Here is a 16,985-nt window from a genome sequence, read left to right as displayed (position 1 = left end):
GGGCTGCTGCTCCAAGTATTTTATGGCTCCACTTATGGGCAAATGAGCATGCAACCTTATTAGGAAGGAGTATTATGGGTAAGGCAAACTAGCGCAAAATTCCTTTGCTGGCCTAGGTGAATAAATCCACACGCACCAGTAACATTAAGGTCCTGTTCCCTCCTGATGGATTGCTGTCAACCAGGGAAATGAGCCAATAGGGAGGCACTGTATCGGGGGGCAAAGGAAATGAGGGGGTGGATTGGGACGTCCCACCTACCCTGATGGAAACCGTGCACTGATGAGCAGGGTGTTTGAGATTGAGCCTTACCTCCTGTGGAGCCCAAAAAGGAGGGAAAGATGGCTCATCACACGGGCAAGGTTTGACTGCTTACAGCTAAGGGGGGAAACGCTGAAAAGTGGCTTGTGTTTCCAAATTGCACCAGTTGCCCAGCTTGTGGGCCAGCGAGGGGAGACTTGAAGCATTTTGTATTGTTTTGTCTGGCTTATCGGGATGTTAGACGCACCACCATTTTGCAGGTGGTTGAGTCTACTTATATCTGCCAATATAGGCCAGATTTACTTTTCCTTTTGACGGCAGAATCCGTGCTGACAGCATGGACTCTTCTGTCCCATCTGAAAAGAGCTATGTACCTGAGAAGGTGGGTTATGCTGTGTTGTGTTTTTGGAGTGTGATGTAATGGTTATTGTTAATACTTTTCATGTGTATGTGATGCTTTTGTGTTTAATGGATGCATTAATCCAAATAAACCTGTTGAACTGAAAACAAAAAGTTGGTAAAAGGTATATCTGACCCTGCTCTAATAGAAATGTCCCTACCTAAAACCAAAAATTAAGGATCTATCTGTGTCATGATGTCTAAATCAACACCGTCCTTGTGTCCAAAAGTTTTATCCTGACCCTCGCACTATTAACTAAACTATAAGGTGAAAGGGAAATGTCTTTAACCTTAGGAGATTGCAAAAGAGTTTGTAAAGGAAGCGCTCCAACACAAATGTTCTGCAAGGGTGAAAAGTATTGGCTCCAGGAGGTGGCTCCCTTCCCCTGGAATTCTCAATTCATGATTCCTTATCTAACAGTTTTTATGTCCTTGGCCCACAACAGTACTGTTATTTACAAAACTGCTTAGCCGTGTAGTTCCACTTCGTTCAAAAAGTTCCTTTTGTTTCGTAAATCCTGTTCTATATTTTTTTCTTATGACTTCTTGTAGACTTGCAACTTCCTGCTTTATACCCTCCTCCCAGGGCTTCTTGTATTCACACACAATTGTAACTGCCTGATTTACTCTCCTGCCAGGACTTCTTATATTACACTTTGTTCCTCTTTTAATTCCACAGTTGTGCATACCCTTTTTGGTATAGTATTTCTCCTTCATTCGATTTGCATTCCCTACATATTTGTATTGCATGCAATCGTATCTTGTTAGGGGCCTTATTCGCAATATCCTTTTGTTTCTTATTCACTCTACTTTCTCTCCTTCTGTTGCTTTAATTATTATATTTTGTATTTGCCGCAGTTGCTGAAATGCCCCGGGGTGCCCATCGTGTTTGGGTTGACTCACCGGCTCTTGTTAGTGTTCTCGGCCCAGTTCGCGCTTGAGCAGAAAATGTGTACTGCCTGCTTTCCTCTCTGGACTGCTCTTGTTTTACTCTGGTCTCTCCTGCAGCCTCGCCTCAACACGCTTCTCTTGATCATTTCTGCTGTTGCCACATGCCCAGGAGTTTTCCACCGGCTCCTGGCGTGTCTGGAGCGTTTCTCTTCTCCCTTGTTGGTGACCTGCTTGGCTCCGCCACACCGGTTCATACCCGAGCTTCACAAGCCTCGCAGATATGAGACTTCTTCCTCCAAACAGAAGCAGCCTCTATGACTTGGCCTCTGGTCTTTAAATCTCCCGCATACAGGTGCATTTTGAAAACGACTACACTGCTTATTGAGCTTGTGGCTCCTTTCGTTCAGCATTGTTCTTTCTCTCTTCTTCATCCCAGTATTTGGGTGATTGTGGGAAAAGGAGTCCATTTTTGTTGGGTGATGTAAATTACCTAGAAAATCACTATCAACATTTCTAAAAGATAAATCTGTTCTATGTGGTGAATAATTAGAACTGGAAAAGGTGGTCTTGGAGCTTCCACATTTTAGACCAGAGATGGAAGTTTGGTCTATAGAATCTTGGGAAAGGGTTTCTCTATTTTCCCTAAAAGCAGTGTAGATGTACGGCAAACGGCCATGACGGTATTTGGTATAAAGGGGTCATCTTCACCGGCAAATCATGGATAGCATGTCTTATCCAAAGAAGCCATAACATCTCTCCAGAGGCTTTCTCCTCCCATTTGAACCGCCCTCATATAGCCGCCCCCAGGGTCCGGATCGGGTAGCGGCTGCTGTCCCCTGGCCACATGAGAGAAGGATACCGCCGGGAGATTAATGACGACTCCATTGGATTCATCACACTCCCCTGTGCAGAGTGGAGAAGCCACATGCTCCATATGGGAGCTTCTTTCAGTCTTCTCCAGGAGAAGCAGCCCCCGACTTAAGCACATAATGGATATCCTTTAACTGCATGAAGCAGTCTTGGATTTGCCTCTACTTTTAGAAAGCATCCTTCTAATCTGTAATGAAACGTCAGAACCTTTCAGTATGTGCTCTTATGGAGGATGCATGTATGTAGTGGCCCTGTTTAATGTACATTCTAATTCATCACCAAGAACCCCTTTAAATTCCCCATTGACAATGCCATTTTGTTCTAATCTTGTTGCAGTCAGTTTTGATATCCATATGGGATGACCCACTGCTTACTCTACATCTGCAATGCGATTATCAAGCTATTGAAAGAAAACATGCATTGCTATTTTGTTTTAACTCCAGCGTTGATTCGACGACTGATCGCACAATTGCCAATTTATTACCATAAAGCGTGCAAGTCATTCTCCTCCAAAAACAATGCAAATTACTTGCACGAGAAAGGGATGTCTCGCTTACAAAAACAAACCACCACACCATTGTGGGCAAAGCAACATGTCAAAGGCGTGGTCTAAATGTATTGAAAGGTGTGGCATGTTTAGAGTATGCCGTGTAAAATATTCTGATATTAATTGCTGGAGGAAGGGATTAAAAACATACATTTACAGATGTGCAAACCTTTGTTTGATTGTGATAAAATGGGGCAGATCTGGCATGCCCCGATTGTTGAAAGTATGCGTCGGTGTGTTCCAAGATGCGTTCTAACAACCTTTGAAGCACAGTGGCTAAACTGTTGGCTTTGTCAATGCTATTGTTTACAGTGCCACCTGTCCACGTTTTGGCTTTCATTTGTGAAGCACTGCCAAAAAGAATTAAATCTTTGAGGTACCATATATGTAAGATCACAACAATGGTTTAAAACAATGACATCAGTAGCACACACAAACCATTCCATAAATCCACAGAGCAACACGATACTCTGCAGTCCACTCTTGTAAGCAGAACAACCGGTCCATGGGACCATTGAAGGGTGGATTCAGTGGGTATTGGTGAATGGTGTGCCCATATGCGAGGTGGGAGGGGATACCACACCCCACGTTGTGACTGCGGTTTCACCTTCCGAATTGTTGAGGGGGAGGGGGAGCAGTAGTGTCCACCTGGTTAGGACATTTATCTGGAGTGGAAGATGCACAGGAGGGTGTAGGGGAAATTCGTGAGATGGTGCTGGAGTCACAGTGGAGGAACAACATATGCTGTGACTGTCGCAAGTGTGTAAAAGGGCATGAAGTCAAATGGGGTGATGAGGGGCGTTTGAAGAATCCTTTTAATGTTGCCAGAGGGTAATCCTAGGATGTAGTGACTGAGGTCAGTCACAGTGTTAAGGAAGGGTGGATGGTGAAGTAAGGAGAGTGGTCAGTGCATGGAAGATGCCAGAGAACTATGATCCACGAGTGAGGGTGCCAAATAGGGGCATGGACGATTGTCTGCAAAAATACATTATTTAACTACTGAACAGCACCTGAATCAACATCAGGGCCTCGGTTTCTTTCACAAGACTGATGGAGTCCAGATCACGGTCAGCAGGTAGATCAGGCAGTTTTACATTCCCAAGCAAGAAAACATTGGACAATATCTTAAGGGTGACCCCCTTGCCCCTGTGAGTATTGGTGTGGCCCCCCTTGCCCCTGTGAGTATATGTGTGCCCCTCTTTCCCCCTGTGAGTATCTGTGTGATTTCCCCCCCTCCCCCCCTTTTCCTGTGATCAGACTTGCTCTTCAGCAATTGCTGTTAGCATGAGCGGCAACGATTACTATGCCTATCTGCCCTCCCCTGTCTTTCCTCCCCTTTCCTTGTTTTAGTCTGGCACTACCCCAATTGCCGTCAGGCATAGTAATCGTAGCTGCTTGCCTATTGCAGCCACCTGCCCCCCCCCCGCCCTCTTGTCCTTGCACTTACTCCTATCATTTGTCCTGTTGACCTTTTGGTAGCAGCTTGTCTGTCTCCTCCCTTTCCCTCCTTGTCTCCCCCCCCCCCTAAGCTTTATTCTAATTCGTCCTCCGACCTATTATATTTGCTTGTTTGCTCCTCTCCTTCTCCTTCACTCCACACCCCTTCGCCTCCCCCTCCTCTTGTACACTCATGCACTACTTTCACTACATCAATTGTCGTCAGGCATAGTAATGTTATTGCTCGTTTGCTGGTTTGTCTCATTCCCTCCCGCCCCCTTTTCCCAATTTGTTCCTTGAGCTATCTGAAATGTCATCAGGCAATTGTTTCGAGGACTTTAAGAATGTATTTGTATTCGCCCATGTTCCCTCCCTCCTTGAAGCGCTTTGAAACACATTGTGTATAGACGCTATACAAAAAAACTATCGAATCGAAACAAACTGCATTACGGTTTCAAGGGAAAGTGGTCCTCTCCTGTGACTGTTACTTAGTTCATGCTGGGTACACAGCATCCGCTCTGACTCATCTCACAAGCCTAATGCAAGGTGATCTGATCAACTTTCTGCAGAGGACAGACAAACACTATAGGAGGGGTTTTCAAACAGAATGTAGCAAATGTAGTACACAGGATTTCTGCTAGGTCTGGAAAAGATCTGCTGATGTCGGGACTGTCGGGTCTCAGGGCTAGCTAGCCTTTTGGTTGTAGCCCCATAGCTTCTATCCTGGTCTACAAGTAAAAGACCCGGGGCTATTTCCCCTCCACCCCCCACAGCCTCCCCACTAGCAACGCCTTTGCCAGTACATACACTGAATTACTTATAAGCGTTTATCAAGCAATCCATTAATCCAAAATTAACTGGTGATCCATCAGGTGTAAACATCCAAGGGAGTCGCTAGATATTGTTTGTGATTTGTTCATGACTGCAAATTGTATTCTTAAATCCACAAATATTCTGCACCCGTCGCCCCCCCCCCCCCCCCCCCCTCGCGAAGGTCTACTCAGGACATTTCTTTCTTGTTTGAAGGATTTCGTGATGCGTTATAAAGGGAAGCGTGATCACTGGATTGGCCTGAGGAGGGATTCTGGTCAGGCGTGGAAATGGGTCAATGGCACTGAATTCAGCAACTGGTAAGTCCTTGTTTGTCCAACAGTTTAAATGCATTGCGCTTGCATCATATTGGGAAGCTACTCCCTGGTGATTCAACAGTTTCTAAAAGGGTGCTGCATCGAGCATGTGTTCTCTAAACTAGTGCTTTTGAATTCTAGTATTGTGAGGGTGTATTGGGGTGTGGTATGAGTGAGGGGTGCAAGTCAACCCGAGCACCAAAATGTTTGGATGTTAATTATTATAGTTCTTTTATAACTAGCTTAATACTGGAGACCGGTTTCGAAGCGCAAGAGGTGGCATTCGAACCTGCGTTGCTATGCGTTCTCTTGGTTCCAAGACACACACGTTGCCCCTGAGCTATCCTCCCGGCCAATAGCATGAGCATATGGAGGGATGATGCAAACCATTCCATCCCCTGCTCAATGTAGTCCATGAGCTGATGCAGCCCTAAAAGTCCCTGCAGAATAGGACACTGCTATGCATTTAAAAGAGTAGGCATCCTGGGGTCCATATTGCCCCATTTGAAAGGACCTTTGGAGGCTCGGAAGGAGAGCATTGGCCACTGGTAATGGGCAGCACACTCTCTGCAGGCTGTTTATCAAGTCAAAATGAAACCTCATGAAAAAAAACCATTGCAATCCTGGCATCATTCCCATCAGTAACCTTTGCTTGTAAAACCGCACTGGTATCTAAGCAATTATAAAGGAGGCAATGATTTCTCTGCTCCTATTTAAAAAAAAAAAAAAAAATATATATATATATATATATATATATATATATATATATATATATATAGGAAAGTCCATTTGAGCTAAGTCACAAATTCCACAACACCTCCTAGTAGCCATCACTGAAAGTTCACCTCCAGTTCTGAGCCCCAACAGCAAGGCATTGTGGGTATGCAAATTATCTCAAATGCAAACCTTTTTCTTCAGGAAATAGTCTTTGTCTAAGAGGGCAGTGCTACTTTATACATAGTGTAATCAACCCAAGACAGACATTTTCAAGGCTGCCAGTACAGCTACATACCTGGTTTCACCCTTATTAGGGATCCCAAGCATGGGGACACTATCAGTGGGTGTGCAGAGTCTGGATGCGATCACTCCTCCTAGTAAGGAGCTGGCATTGGAGGTGCAAGCAGACAAAAGGAAAAGGACACTAGTGTACATAAGTGAAGCCCCATCTCATGGAACAGGGTTTCAGCAGAAATGCAGGCAACCAGGGGCAGGAAGCGGTGGATTTAATGTCTGACTTTATGGTTCATGTGGTGTTATGACACATTATAAAGGGTGTACAATAAGCAAAGGTATGGTTGGTTAGAGACTATTGCTTTAATACTTGTGGGCAAGAAAAGTGCTGGGTAGACTCAGCACGTAGTGTAGTAGCATGTAGTCGGGCGTAGTGGGATACTCTGGGAGAAGAGTGGGTTTGAAGCGGGCTAGTGCGAGCAGAAGGGATTGGGAACACATGGGTGTAAGGGCGTCGAGTGGGATTTAGGGCGGACCTTTATTGGCTGGGTGGTGAGTTAAGGGGGGGGAGGGGAGAGGAAGAGAGCCAGCGGGCCGCAGATAGATGGCTGAGGCTGCTCCAGAGTCGTACGCAAAGGGTGATGAGAGACAGGAGGTGGAGGGGGCCGAAGGGCTAGACAAAATCCGGTACAGTTGCGACAGGGAGAAGGAAGTGAACATCCAGCACATGCAGCATGCACCAACCAAGTCGTGTCGGCGTGGCTGAGGCTGTGACGGTAGTGCATATAAAGCAGACGGAACGATAGTTACCAAACACTTTTCAGGAACCTATCACAGACACACGTTGATGGAATCTGCGATGAGGGCTCATTACCTCCTTATGCTAAGGTTGGCCCAGTGATAAGGCAGACTTTGCTCCATTGAGTTCAGTAAAGGTCCAGAAGTAGATGGGAGGCACAGAGTAGATATTAGTGGTGCGGCGATGGTAGGATGGCTGCGACCATGATGTACAGTCAAATCGCAAACATTAATGCAGGTCTGAGCCTAGCAAGGGCTTACCACCTGCTCCAAGTCTTCATGGGCACGATGGTTGCTGTGCTGGATGGTGATGCACAATGTGTGTTTAAAGTTAATGTGTCCTGTACCCTCGTCATAGACTGCTATTGTTGCCCTTGAATTGCCACTTGTTTATTATTTTGATTCCAGCATGGAATAAGAGAGTAATAGGACTGGAAGTGAGTACCCATGCATATTTTCAATGGAGGATAGCACAGGGGCAACGTGCTGGTCTTGGAAGCAAGACCACACAGAGCAACAGAGGTTCGAATCCTGGATCCGCGCTTAGAAATCGAATTCGGGTATAAAAAATGTTATAAAAAAACTATTATACTTTGATTGCTGAGAGGCAGAGCTATGGGTTCTGATCACATGGGGTGGGGGCATACCCAGATATTATAGATACCTTCATTTCTTTGTATCGGGGCCCCAAAGGCATCTGTGGCCCTGGGTAGCGGGATTGAGAGGTGACTCACTAGCTTTGCCACCCACTTTGTGCGATCTCTGGCATTTTTTTTTATGCCCAACAAATTTAAAGTTCACCAGCCACTAGTGACTCTGACTTGTACATTAGAAAAGAAAATGTCTTTTTAGTTTAGTTGTCTGGCAGTGTTTTTCCCACCAACAAGACCAAGTAATGCTATTTGCTAGCACAATAAGATCTGTTGATGCATAAGAGTGCTTTGATTTTTTTTTTTATTTTTAAAAGTGCATATGGAATCTGTTTTGGCCAACATGCGTCAGGTTAAGGCGATAGCAGGGATGCCATGCCATTTTACAGCTTCCGCAAGAGAAGTGGGAAGGAGGTGTGGAGTCTATGCGGCCCCACTCGCCCTTCTTGTTTCCTATTCTCAAGCGTGGGGTCTGGCATGGATTCACATGCTCATTAATATTCCCCGTCATCAGGCTGGGAATCCTTGGTAAAGAAAAAATCAGTTTCAGTTTTGTTTCTGAACTGTCTTTCTCCTAATAACCAATCACTGGTCTCTGGGTCATACTGCCCCCAGCCAATGACTGCCCTCTACCTAAGCCCCTCCTCTGGCAGCCAACCTCAGATTTTTACCGCACGTTCAAGTGTTGGGAGTCCTCGTGCTATAGCTCTCGAGCTTTTACTGTTTTTTTGTGTTTATTTATTATTTTTTTTCATCTAATTTTTTCAGTCAGTCGAGCCTCAAGCTCCACCGTTTTTACTTCCGATCAACAGGGACCCGTTTCGGAATTTTCTATGCCCCTCAAGGGCGAAGTTTTTGTCGAGTTCTGCTTCTTGGAGGATTCCAGAAGATCTTTGAGGCCTACCCCGTGTGGACATGGCCCAGGACAAAGGGAGCACAACACCCGGATCCAAGCTGTTGAGGAGCTGCCCTGGATGCGGATTGCAGAATGTCTTCAAGGAGGACGAGCATTCTAGATGCCTCTACTGCCTTCACGAAGACAAAACGTACGTGGCAAAGGACTGTGCGTTTTGCAAGAACATGTCGGAGTGGACCTTAAAGGATCGGCGTATCAGCCTCACCAACTGGCTGGAGGGAGAAGAGCCCAGCAGCAGGTGAGAAGAAGAGGCCTGAGCGGTCTTCTAAGACCTTGAGAGTGCTCTGGCCCGGGGCCCAACGAAAAGCAAAGCACTGTGAGTCCGCGGCACCGGGAGCGCCGAACGGTTGGGCTCCTCGGCTGCCAGGCAGGGTGCACCCGACGCCATCAACCACGAGCCAACGCTCTGGCTCGGGGAAGAGGAAATCTGAGAACCTTGGTAAGCTTCGGGAGAAGTCCCGGTCGATCCCGACGGAGACAGCCAAGGAGGAGCGAAGCAGCGATCCTCCCCCCCCCTCCACTTCCACCTCCACCCGAGGTGAAGGCTTCGAGCGCGTCTAAAGTTGTGAAGGCCTTGATTCATCCGGCTATGGCCTCTTATCGAGGGAATCGTGGTGGCCCTGGCGAAGCCTGTGAAGGCTACCCCAGTGGAGATGACCTCGGGGGTCCAGAGTTTCCCTGCCACCGCGCAGGGAATCCTCTTTTCAACCCATTGATAAGACCCCCGTGAGAACCCCGGTGGAAAGAGTGGGGGGAGTGGGGCGGTGCCCATCACAGACACAGCCTTTGAAGAGGAGCTGGCTGGAAGATCCTTAACCAGAAGTTTGAGGAGGTCCAGTCCCACTGGAGGGATCCCGACGAGGCGGACGAAGAAAGCGACGGTGGTGCCGACGAGGTTCCTGTGAAGGCAGAGGATTCCACTCCCCAACAGTCGCGCCCGTCGCAGCTGGTACCTGGGCCACAGGACAACTCGGGAGCAATCTTGATGGCGATCCAGGCCTTGTGTACGGCGATAAGGACAAGGTTGCTGTTAGGTTCACCTGGCTACTGCAGGGGTGTCGGTCGGACCCGGACAGCTGCGGTCTCCACCCAGGTGATGCGTAGTGCAGCAATGACTGACTGGATCTGCCCTCCTAATCTTCTCTGCTTAACCCGTAGAAATATTCTCCTGCAAGTGGAGAGATGGATTTAGCCACTTGTGGATTCAAGTGATGGCACCACCACAGTCCTGAGCAACTAATCCCCTCCGAAATGCCCTCACAGCAATCTCACCTTATATTCTTGAAAGATGAGCTCTCCATCCTGCGTGGATTTGCAGGGGCACGTCAATTCCAGTTACTAGACTGGTTTGAAGGCTCGGGAGAGTTCCGGAGAGTATTGACTCTGAGGTTCTTGGTGAGGACCAGTAAGTATTAAGTTCATCCCGAAGGATGCTGTGAAGACTGGTGAGTATGGCGCGGCGCTGCAGCTGGAGATGCGGCGCGTGCAGCAATGATGTTCTTTACAGGTCCGGAGACCAGATGGATCCAGAATAGGGTGTGGAATAGAAATAAGTTTGCTTTCTTTCCTCTTTGTTTTAGGAGCTCTGGATTCGAGGTGGGCGTGGCAGAAGACTGGATGCAGGCTGCAGGCACGGTGAGTGTTATGCTGCTGGATGCAGAATAACGCGAAGCGTGTGTTGCTGGTCGGGTGTGGTTTAAATAGCCTCAAAAGTAGTCCCAGGTAAGAAGTCCCTAGAACCACACCTGAGTAAAGAAAATAGTCCTTGTAGAAAAATAGTCCCTTTCAGGCTTCATGTTGGATTGGAGTCATTTGCAGCATGGTCTGCCTGAGGTAAGTAATGACTATGAGCGCCAGGACTGATTCCTACTATGAGCCTGGCGCCTAAGGCGCCAGGACTGAACCCAGATAGCCCGCTGAGGTTTTACTAATGTCTAGATGCCTGTACCCGGGGCTGATGGACTTGGTCCGGATGCCTGGGGGTAGGCATCATGACAGTTGCCCTTATTAAACCCCCCCCACCCCCCGGAACCTGGACCATCGGGAAGCCCTCCAAGCAAGCGGAGGAGAATTCAACTCCCCCCGCCCTTACAGCCTTCATCTCCTTCCCCAGATCCGAGGGATGACACGGGAACAGAGACGGCCACGACGGGGACAGATGACTATGGTGGTGACGATGGCGGGATGGGCCTTCCATCACCACCACTTCGGGCTTCCCTGCCCGACTAAATTGGCGCCATGATCGCCAGGGCATCTGAGCTCTTCCAGCTCTGCCCCGAAGAACAGAAAAAGGAAGGTTTTCCTCTATCAACGGCGTGAGGCCAAGAGGAAGACGTTCCCCTCGGTCCCGTTACTTGACGACATCTGGGACAAGGGGCTGGCGCTCCTGAAGAACCAGTCCACGGCCCCTGCCAAGAGGGACCGGTACGAGTAGAAGTACCGGGACCATATGCCTTAGGGCGCAGCTGACCCCGGATTCGGTCTCGGCGGCGGCCAAGAAGAAAGCGACGGCTTCAACTTCGACCTCCCCGCCAGACGGAGAAGGGAAGAAACTGGACACCATGCGACGACGGGTCATCTCATTGGCGGCGATGATTAAAGCGGCCAACGCCCTCGCGATTGCGGCCCGCTACGACGGAGCTGTGGTTTAAGATCGCTCCTCTGCTGGACTTCCTCCCAGACGACGAGACGAGGGCTGAGGCCCTGGAGATCCTGCAGGAAGGTGATGTGGTATCGGACCTCGCCATTACGGTGGCCACGGACATTGCTGACACCGGCTTCCGCCAGATGGGCAACGGTGTTTGCCTTCGCCGGCATGGTTGGCTCAAGGCAACCGATTTCCACCAGGGCGTGCAAACCAGAGTTTTGGACATGCCTTTCGACGGGAACAACCTGTTTGGCAAGACAGTGGACGAGTCACTGCAGGCCGACACGGAGACGGCTCGGGCCTTGGGACGGCCACCCTTTCAGAACTCCGGAGGCAAGCAAGGTGCCTCCAAAGGATTCGGCGGCGGCTCCTCGACGTACTACAGAGGACGCGGCAAGTCAGGAGGATCTCGTCGGCAGCAAGGCCGCTACCAAGCAGGACTGAACTGGCTATAGCGTCGGGGACCCCCCCTCCCCCAACCTCAGCACCCTGGTGGGAGGCCAGCTGGAGAAGTTTGTCAGCGTGTGGGAGTCCATCTCCACCGACTGATGGGTGTTGAATGACCTGGCCCGCGGGCACACTTTCGAGTTTCTAAAGAAGTGCCCCCACATTCCACCCGTAGCCAGGAAGGAAAACCACGTCCCTTAACTGCTGCTGGAAGTAAGGGTGATGCTGAAGAAAGGAGCAATCAAACTCGTCCCAAAGAGGCTTCGAAGTGTACTCGCGATACTTCCTTGTAAGAAAGGAGACCGGCGGCTGGCGACCCATCCTGGGCCTTCGTCGTTTAAATAAGTACATCAAGGCCCAGAAGTTCTGGATGGTCACCCTCCAGCACGTCATGGGACAGCTGGAGGAAGGCAACTTCCTATCGTCGCTGGACTTGGAGGATGCCTACTTCCACATCCCCATTCTAAAAGGACATCGAAAGTTCCTCAAATTCGTAGTCCAAGGGCGACACTACCAGTTCAAGGCACTTCCTTTCGGATTGAAGTCGGCACCCATGGTATTCACTAAGTGCCTAGCACCAGTGGCGGCACGGCTGCACCTGCAGGGGATCCATGTCTACCACTACCTGGACGATTGGCTCATCCGAGCAAGGACAAGAGAACTCGCCGTCGAGCACACAGCGAAGACCGTCCAACTGCTCACGGATCTGGGATTTTCCATCAACTTCGCGAGATCCCACTTGGTTCCGTCGCAAGTCGCACTGTTCTTGGGAGCCATGCTCTACACAGTGGCGCGATTGGCCTCTGTCGGAGGAAAGGACAAAGGCCATCCTTGGCAAGGTGCAACGGCTGTTGACCATGGACGTGGCCAGGGTGAGGTCCATCAAGTCCCTTCTTGGCATGATGTCCTTGTGCATCTACCTCGTGTGCCTGTGCAGGCTGCGGATGCGTCCACTGCAAGAGTTCCTCGACGCCCGTTGGATGCAAGCAGCGGGCAGCTTCGAAGATGGGATCTCGCTCAACGAGACCTTCCGCCAAGCGATCTGGTGGTGGGCCAACCGCGGGCATCTGGCGGCAGGTATGGACTTCCAGACCCCGGCACATTAGGAGACGGTGATGACGGATGCCTCCCTGGAGGGATGGGGAGCGCACACCGGGGATCTCTTAACGCAAGAGGCCTTTGGCTCCCGGAGGAGAGGTCACTACACATCAACGTCCTGGAGCTCCGAGCCAGGTTCTGGGTCGTTCCTTCTGTCCCTCAAGGGCAAGGTGGTGAGGATCTTCACTGACAACACCACCACAATGTTCTATATCCGGAAGCAGGGAGGCACCAGATCCCCAGCACTATCCAAGGAAGCCCAGGATCTGTGCCACTTGGCTGTCCTCCAAGGGATGTTACTGGTACCCTTCCACCTGGTAGGAATAAAGAACACCATTGCCGACTCACTCAGCAGGGAGCTGTGCTTGTGCCACGAGTGGGAACTGCGGCATGATCAAGTGGATCTGCTATTCCAATGATGGGGCAATCCCCAGATCGACCTATTCGCACGAACACCAAGTGCCGGAGGTTCGCTAGCAGGTTTCCCCAGCAGGGGAGCAGGGGTGATGCCTTCTCATTCCCCTGGGATGGCCTGTACCTGTATGCATTCCCGCCATTGCTGCTGCGACTCATCAACCAACTCAGACGGTCCCGGTGCAGGATGATCCTCGTCGCACCGGCGTGGCTGAGACAGATCTGGTTCCAGGACCTTCTGGACATGTCAGCGTCCCGCCAGTCAAACTGCCGACAGACGCGGATCTCCTCCAGAGAAGGAGGCACCATCCTCCACCACGACCCGGGGTCGCTGAACTTGAAGGCCTGGCTCCTGCAGCACTAGAGTTTGGAGGGTTCGATATCCCGGTGGGATGCAAGGAGGTGCTTGCAAAGGCCAGGGCGTCCTCAAGTGCTATGGACACAAATGGAAGAGGTTTTTTTGTCTGGTGCCGGGCACAGAAGATTAACCCTCTGCGGATTATGGCCCCTCAAGTGCTGCCGTACTTATTATTGCGGGGCTGGCCCATGCCTCCAAGATCCATCTGGTGGCTATCTCCTGCTATACCAGAACTCTGGGGTACTCATCCCTGCGGTCCCATCGCCTGGTGAAGGAGATCATGAAGGGACTGTTCGATCGGTCCCGCCAGTGAAGATTCCTGTGTGGGAGCTCAACGTGGTGCTAACCAGGATCATGGGGCCGCCATTCGAGCCTCTGCATTCGGCACCGTTGAAGTTTCTGTCGTGGAAAACAGATTTTCCTGTGGCCATCACCTCCGCACAACGAGTGGGAGAGATCCAGGCCCTCTCCTGCAAGCCTCCATACCTGACTTTCCACGATACGAGGGTGGTGCTGAGGACACACCCCTCCTTTTATGCCCAAGGTGCTGTCTGACTTCATCTCAACGAGCCCTTGGTGTTACCTGTTTTCTTCCCGTCGCCGGCCGAGAGGACTTTGCACTCGCTGGATGTAGCTAGAGCACTGAAGTTCTACGTGGACCGCACAAAGAGTTTTCGGAAGACATCACAGCTGTTTGTGAACTTTGGACCTGTGAACCAAGGGAAGGCCCTCTCGAAGGCTTCCATTTCCAGATGGCTCTCCGGCTGCATCATGCATTGTCAACGGTTGGCAAACCGATCGTTGCCTGGCCGCCCGAGAGCCCATTCGACCAAAGCGATCACTGCTACCACGGTGTTCCTATCTGGTGTGCCCCTGCTGGACATCTGCAGGGTTGCTACGTGGAGGTCGACGCACACCTTCACGAGATTCTACTGCGTTGACCAGGATTCCAGAGAGGAGTCCAGGGTCGGCCAGGCAGTGCTGCGCAACCTGTTCGTCTGAAGGTGGGCCTGGTGTGGAGGTAAGAGATGCTTAATGTTGAGCCTTGCCACCTCCCGTGGTTATGCATGTGTGTACTGCTATGTATTCATGAGCATGTGAATCCATGCCAGACCCCATGCTGGAGAAGGAACAAGTTACTTACCTGTAACTGTTGTTGTCCAGCATGGGTCTGGCATGGATTCGCATGCGAACCCTCCCGCCTACCCCTCGGCGGCTCTTCACTTGGTCCTACTGCCACTTTACGTGCTACCAAATCTGAGGATGGCTGCCAGAGGAGGGGCTTGGATAGAGGGCAGTCATTGGCTGGGGGCAGTATGACCCAGAGACCAGTGATTGGTTATTAGGAGAAAGACAGTTCAGGAACGAAACAGATTTTTTCTGTATTGACGATTCCCAGTCTGACGATGGGGGATATTCAGGAGCATGTGAATCCATGCCAGACCCATGCTGGAGAACAACAGTTACAGGTAAGTAACTTGTTCCTTATTCCTGCCTTGAACACTAGAGTTGGGGATATGGGCAAATCTGGAAGAGCATAAGGTCGATGCACTCCAGCTGTCCACTTCCACCCCGCCTGCCATTCCTGTTACCTCTCCCACAGGTGGTGCATGTGCCCCTGTGCAAAAGCAGAGGAACTATGGAAGCAGGTGGATCTTGTGGTACAGAAAGGCGGTCAGTGGCGCTTGGTCCTCTCGCTCCAGCCATTACATAAGCATATGGCATGAGCAGCTGCATTTGATGACGGTATTGACAGTGGTTTGAATAACTGGACTTTAGAGGGCAGTGCCTACTGATTGTGAGTACCTTGGCATTTGCTGGGCATCATACCTGGTATATGATAGCAATACATGCTGCATGATGTGCGCATCAGAGCATATGATGGTATTGCGTGGCATTTGATTGGAGCACCTGGGAATAATTATAATTGGCCTATCAAGCTGTTGCCTGTCAATTGACAGGAGTGCCTCAACATTTGATGGCACTGTGCGGGCATACCAGCAATCCCTGTCAAATGATGGTAGTGAAAAGATGGCAGTGCTTGGACACATTATGACAATAATGGCAAAGGCACATGTTATTGGATGAACATTTGCCATTGAATGGAAACGGGCATGAGTAAAATGGTTTATAGTGGCAATATCTGGAAATACAGAAGTTCTCCGTACTGAAGATAAAATGATTGTCTGTCACAATCCTTGTTATTTTAGCTATAGAGAGTGGAATGTGCTCTTCAGCAGTTTTACATTTGAAGCCCACTTTGCTAGTCGCTGGTTGTGATAACCCCAGCTTTTCTAATTTGGCACGTTGTGGTTTATTTTATTGGTTATTTATAATGCGCCTATAGGGCACAAGGTGTTTCAAGGCGCATCAAGACAAGGCAGGGGGAAGAGTGCTGTATGATCCAACCGTAGAGCACTCTTGTGGTGTGTGTTTATTAAAAGCCATGTCCGCCTTTAATCAGTACCCACTGTAAGCTTGTGCATTTATTTTCTTGATTTTGTTTTTGCAGGTTCACAATAAACGATTACTCAGACTGCGTATTCCTGAACAGTGTTGTCCAAAGCAGTGAATGTTACAGCAAGTTGAACTGGATCTGCACCAGCAAAGAACGTTTTGATGAACACAGTGGTGGAAATGGAAAAACATTGGTGGCATGGACGTCATTTCACCAAAATGCGAGGGGTAGTGGAAGTGACATTACTTGACCCCTGATGACATCACAGGAAGTGATGTCATTTTTTTTATTTTTTTTTTATTTTACTTGTTATAATTTACAAAAAGATTTTACAAGAAAAGAAAAAGAGGATATGGTACAATTCTCTACTCCAGTTGTCTCATTACTTCGTCTGTCTGGTAGCATCAGTGGTTTCAGGTAACACTTGAATGTCATTGGATGTCATTTGACCCCACCCCGAAGTGATATTGCGGGAAGCGATGGAACACAACCTTTCACCCGTTGACAAAACAGGAAGTGGCATCGCATAGCATTGTACACTATGAAAAATATGGTTAGGATATCACTATAATGTGATGTGCATTTCACAGCTGGCAATTGACCTCCCATCAAAGGAAATGTCCAAAATAATAGTTTAAAACTGCGCTATTTCTTTCATGCTGCTTCTTTTCCAAACTATATATCAATTCCACTTTAAACCACTTCCATAGCACTGGTG

The 16,985-nt window shown here is 49.3% G+C and overlaps 1 protein-coding gene across 1 annotated transcript in view; it reads left to right on the top strand.

The window, feature by feature from the left end:
• LOC138580179 (C-type lectin domain family 2 member D-like) overlaps nt 1–16,628 on the top strand; it is a 67,765-nt gene extending 51,137 nt beyond the window's left edge. Inside the window, exons 4-5 of the mRNA XM_069650507.1 lie at nt 5,430–5,533; nt 16,322–16,628. Coding sequence (XP_069506608.1) covers nt 5,430–5,533; nt 16,322–16,517 — 300 coding nt within the window. The 3' untranslated portion in view covers nt 16,518–16,628. The remainder of the gene's footprint in view (nt 1–5,429; nt 5,534–16,321) is intronic.
• Nucleotides 16,629–16,985: the final 357 nt, after the last annotated feature.

The sequence above is a fragment of the Ambystoma mexicanum genome, chromosome 3p (assembly GCF_040938575.1).
Source record: "Ambystoma mexicanum isolate Mex_15411 chromosome 3p, UKY_AmexF1_1, whole genome shotgun sequence".
Lineage (NCBI taxonomy): Eukaryota > Metazoa > Chordata > Amphibia > Caudata > Ambystomatidae > Ambystoma > Ambystoma mexicanum.
This window is presented reverse-complemented; position numbering and strand designations above follow the sequence as displayed.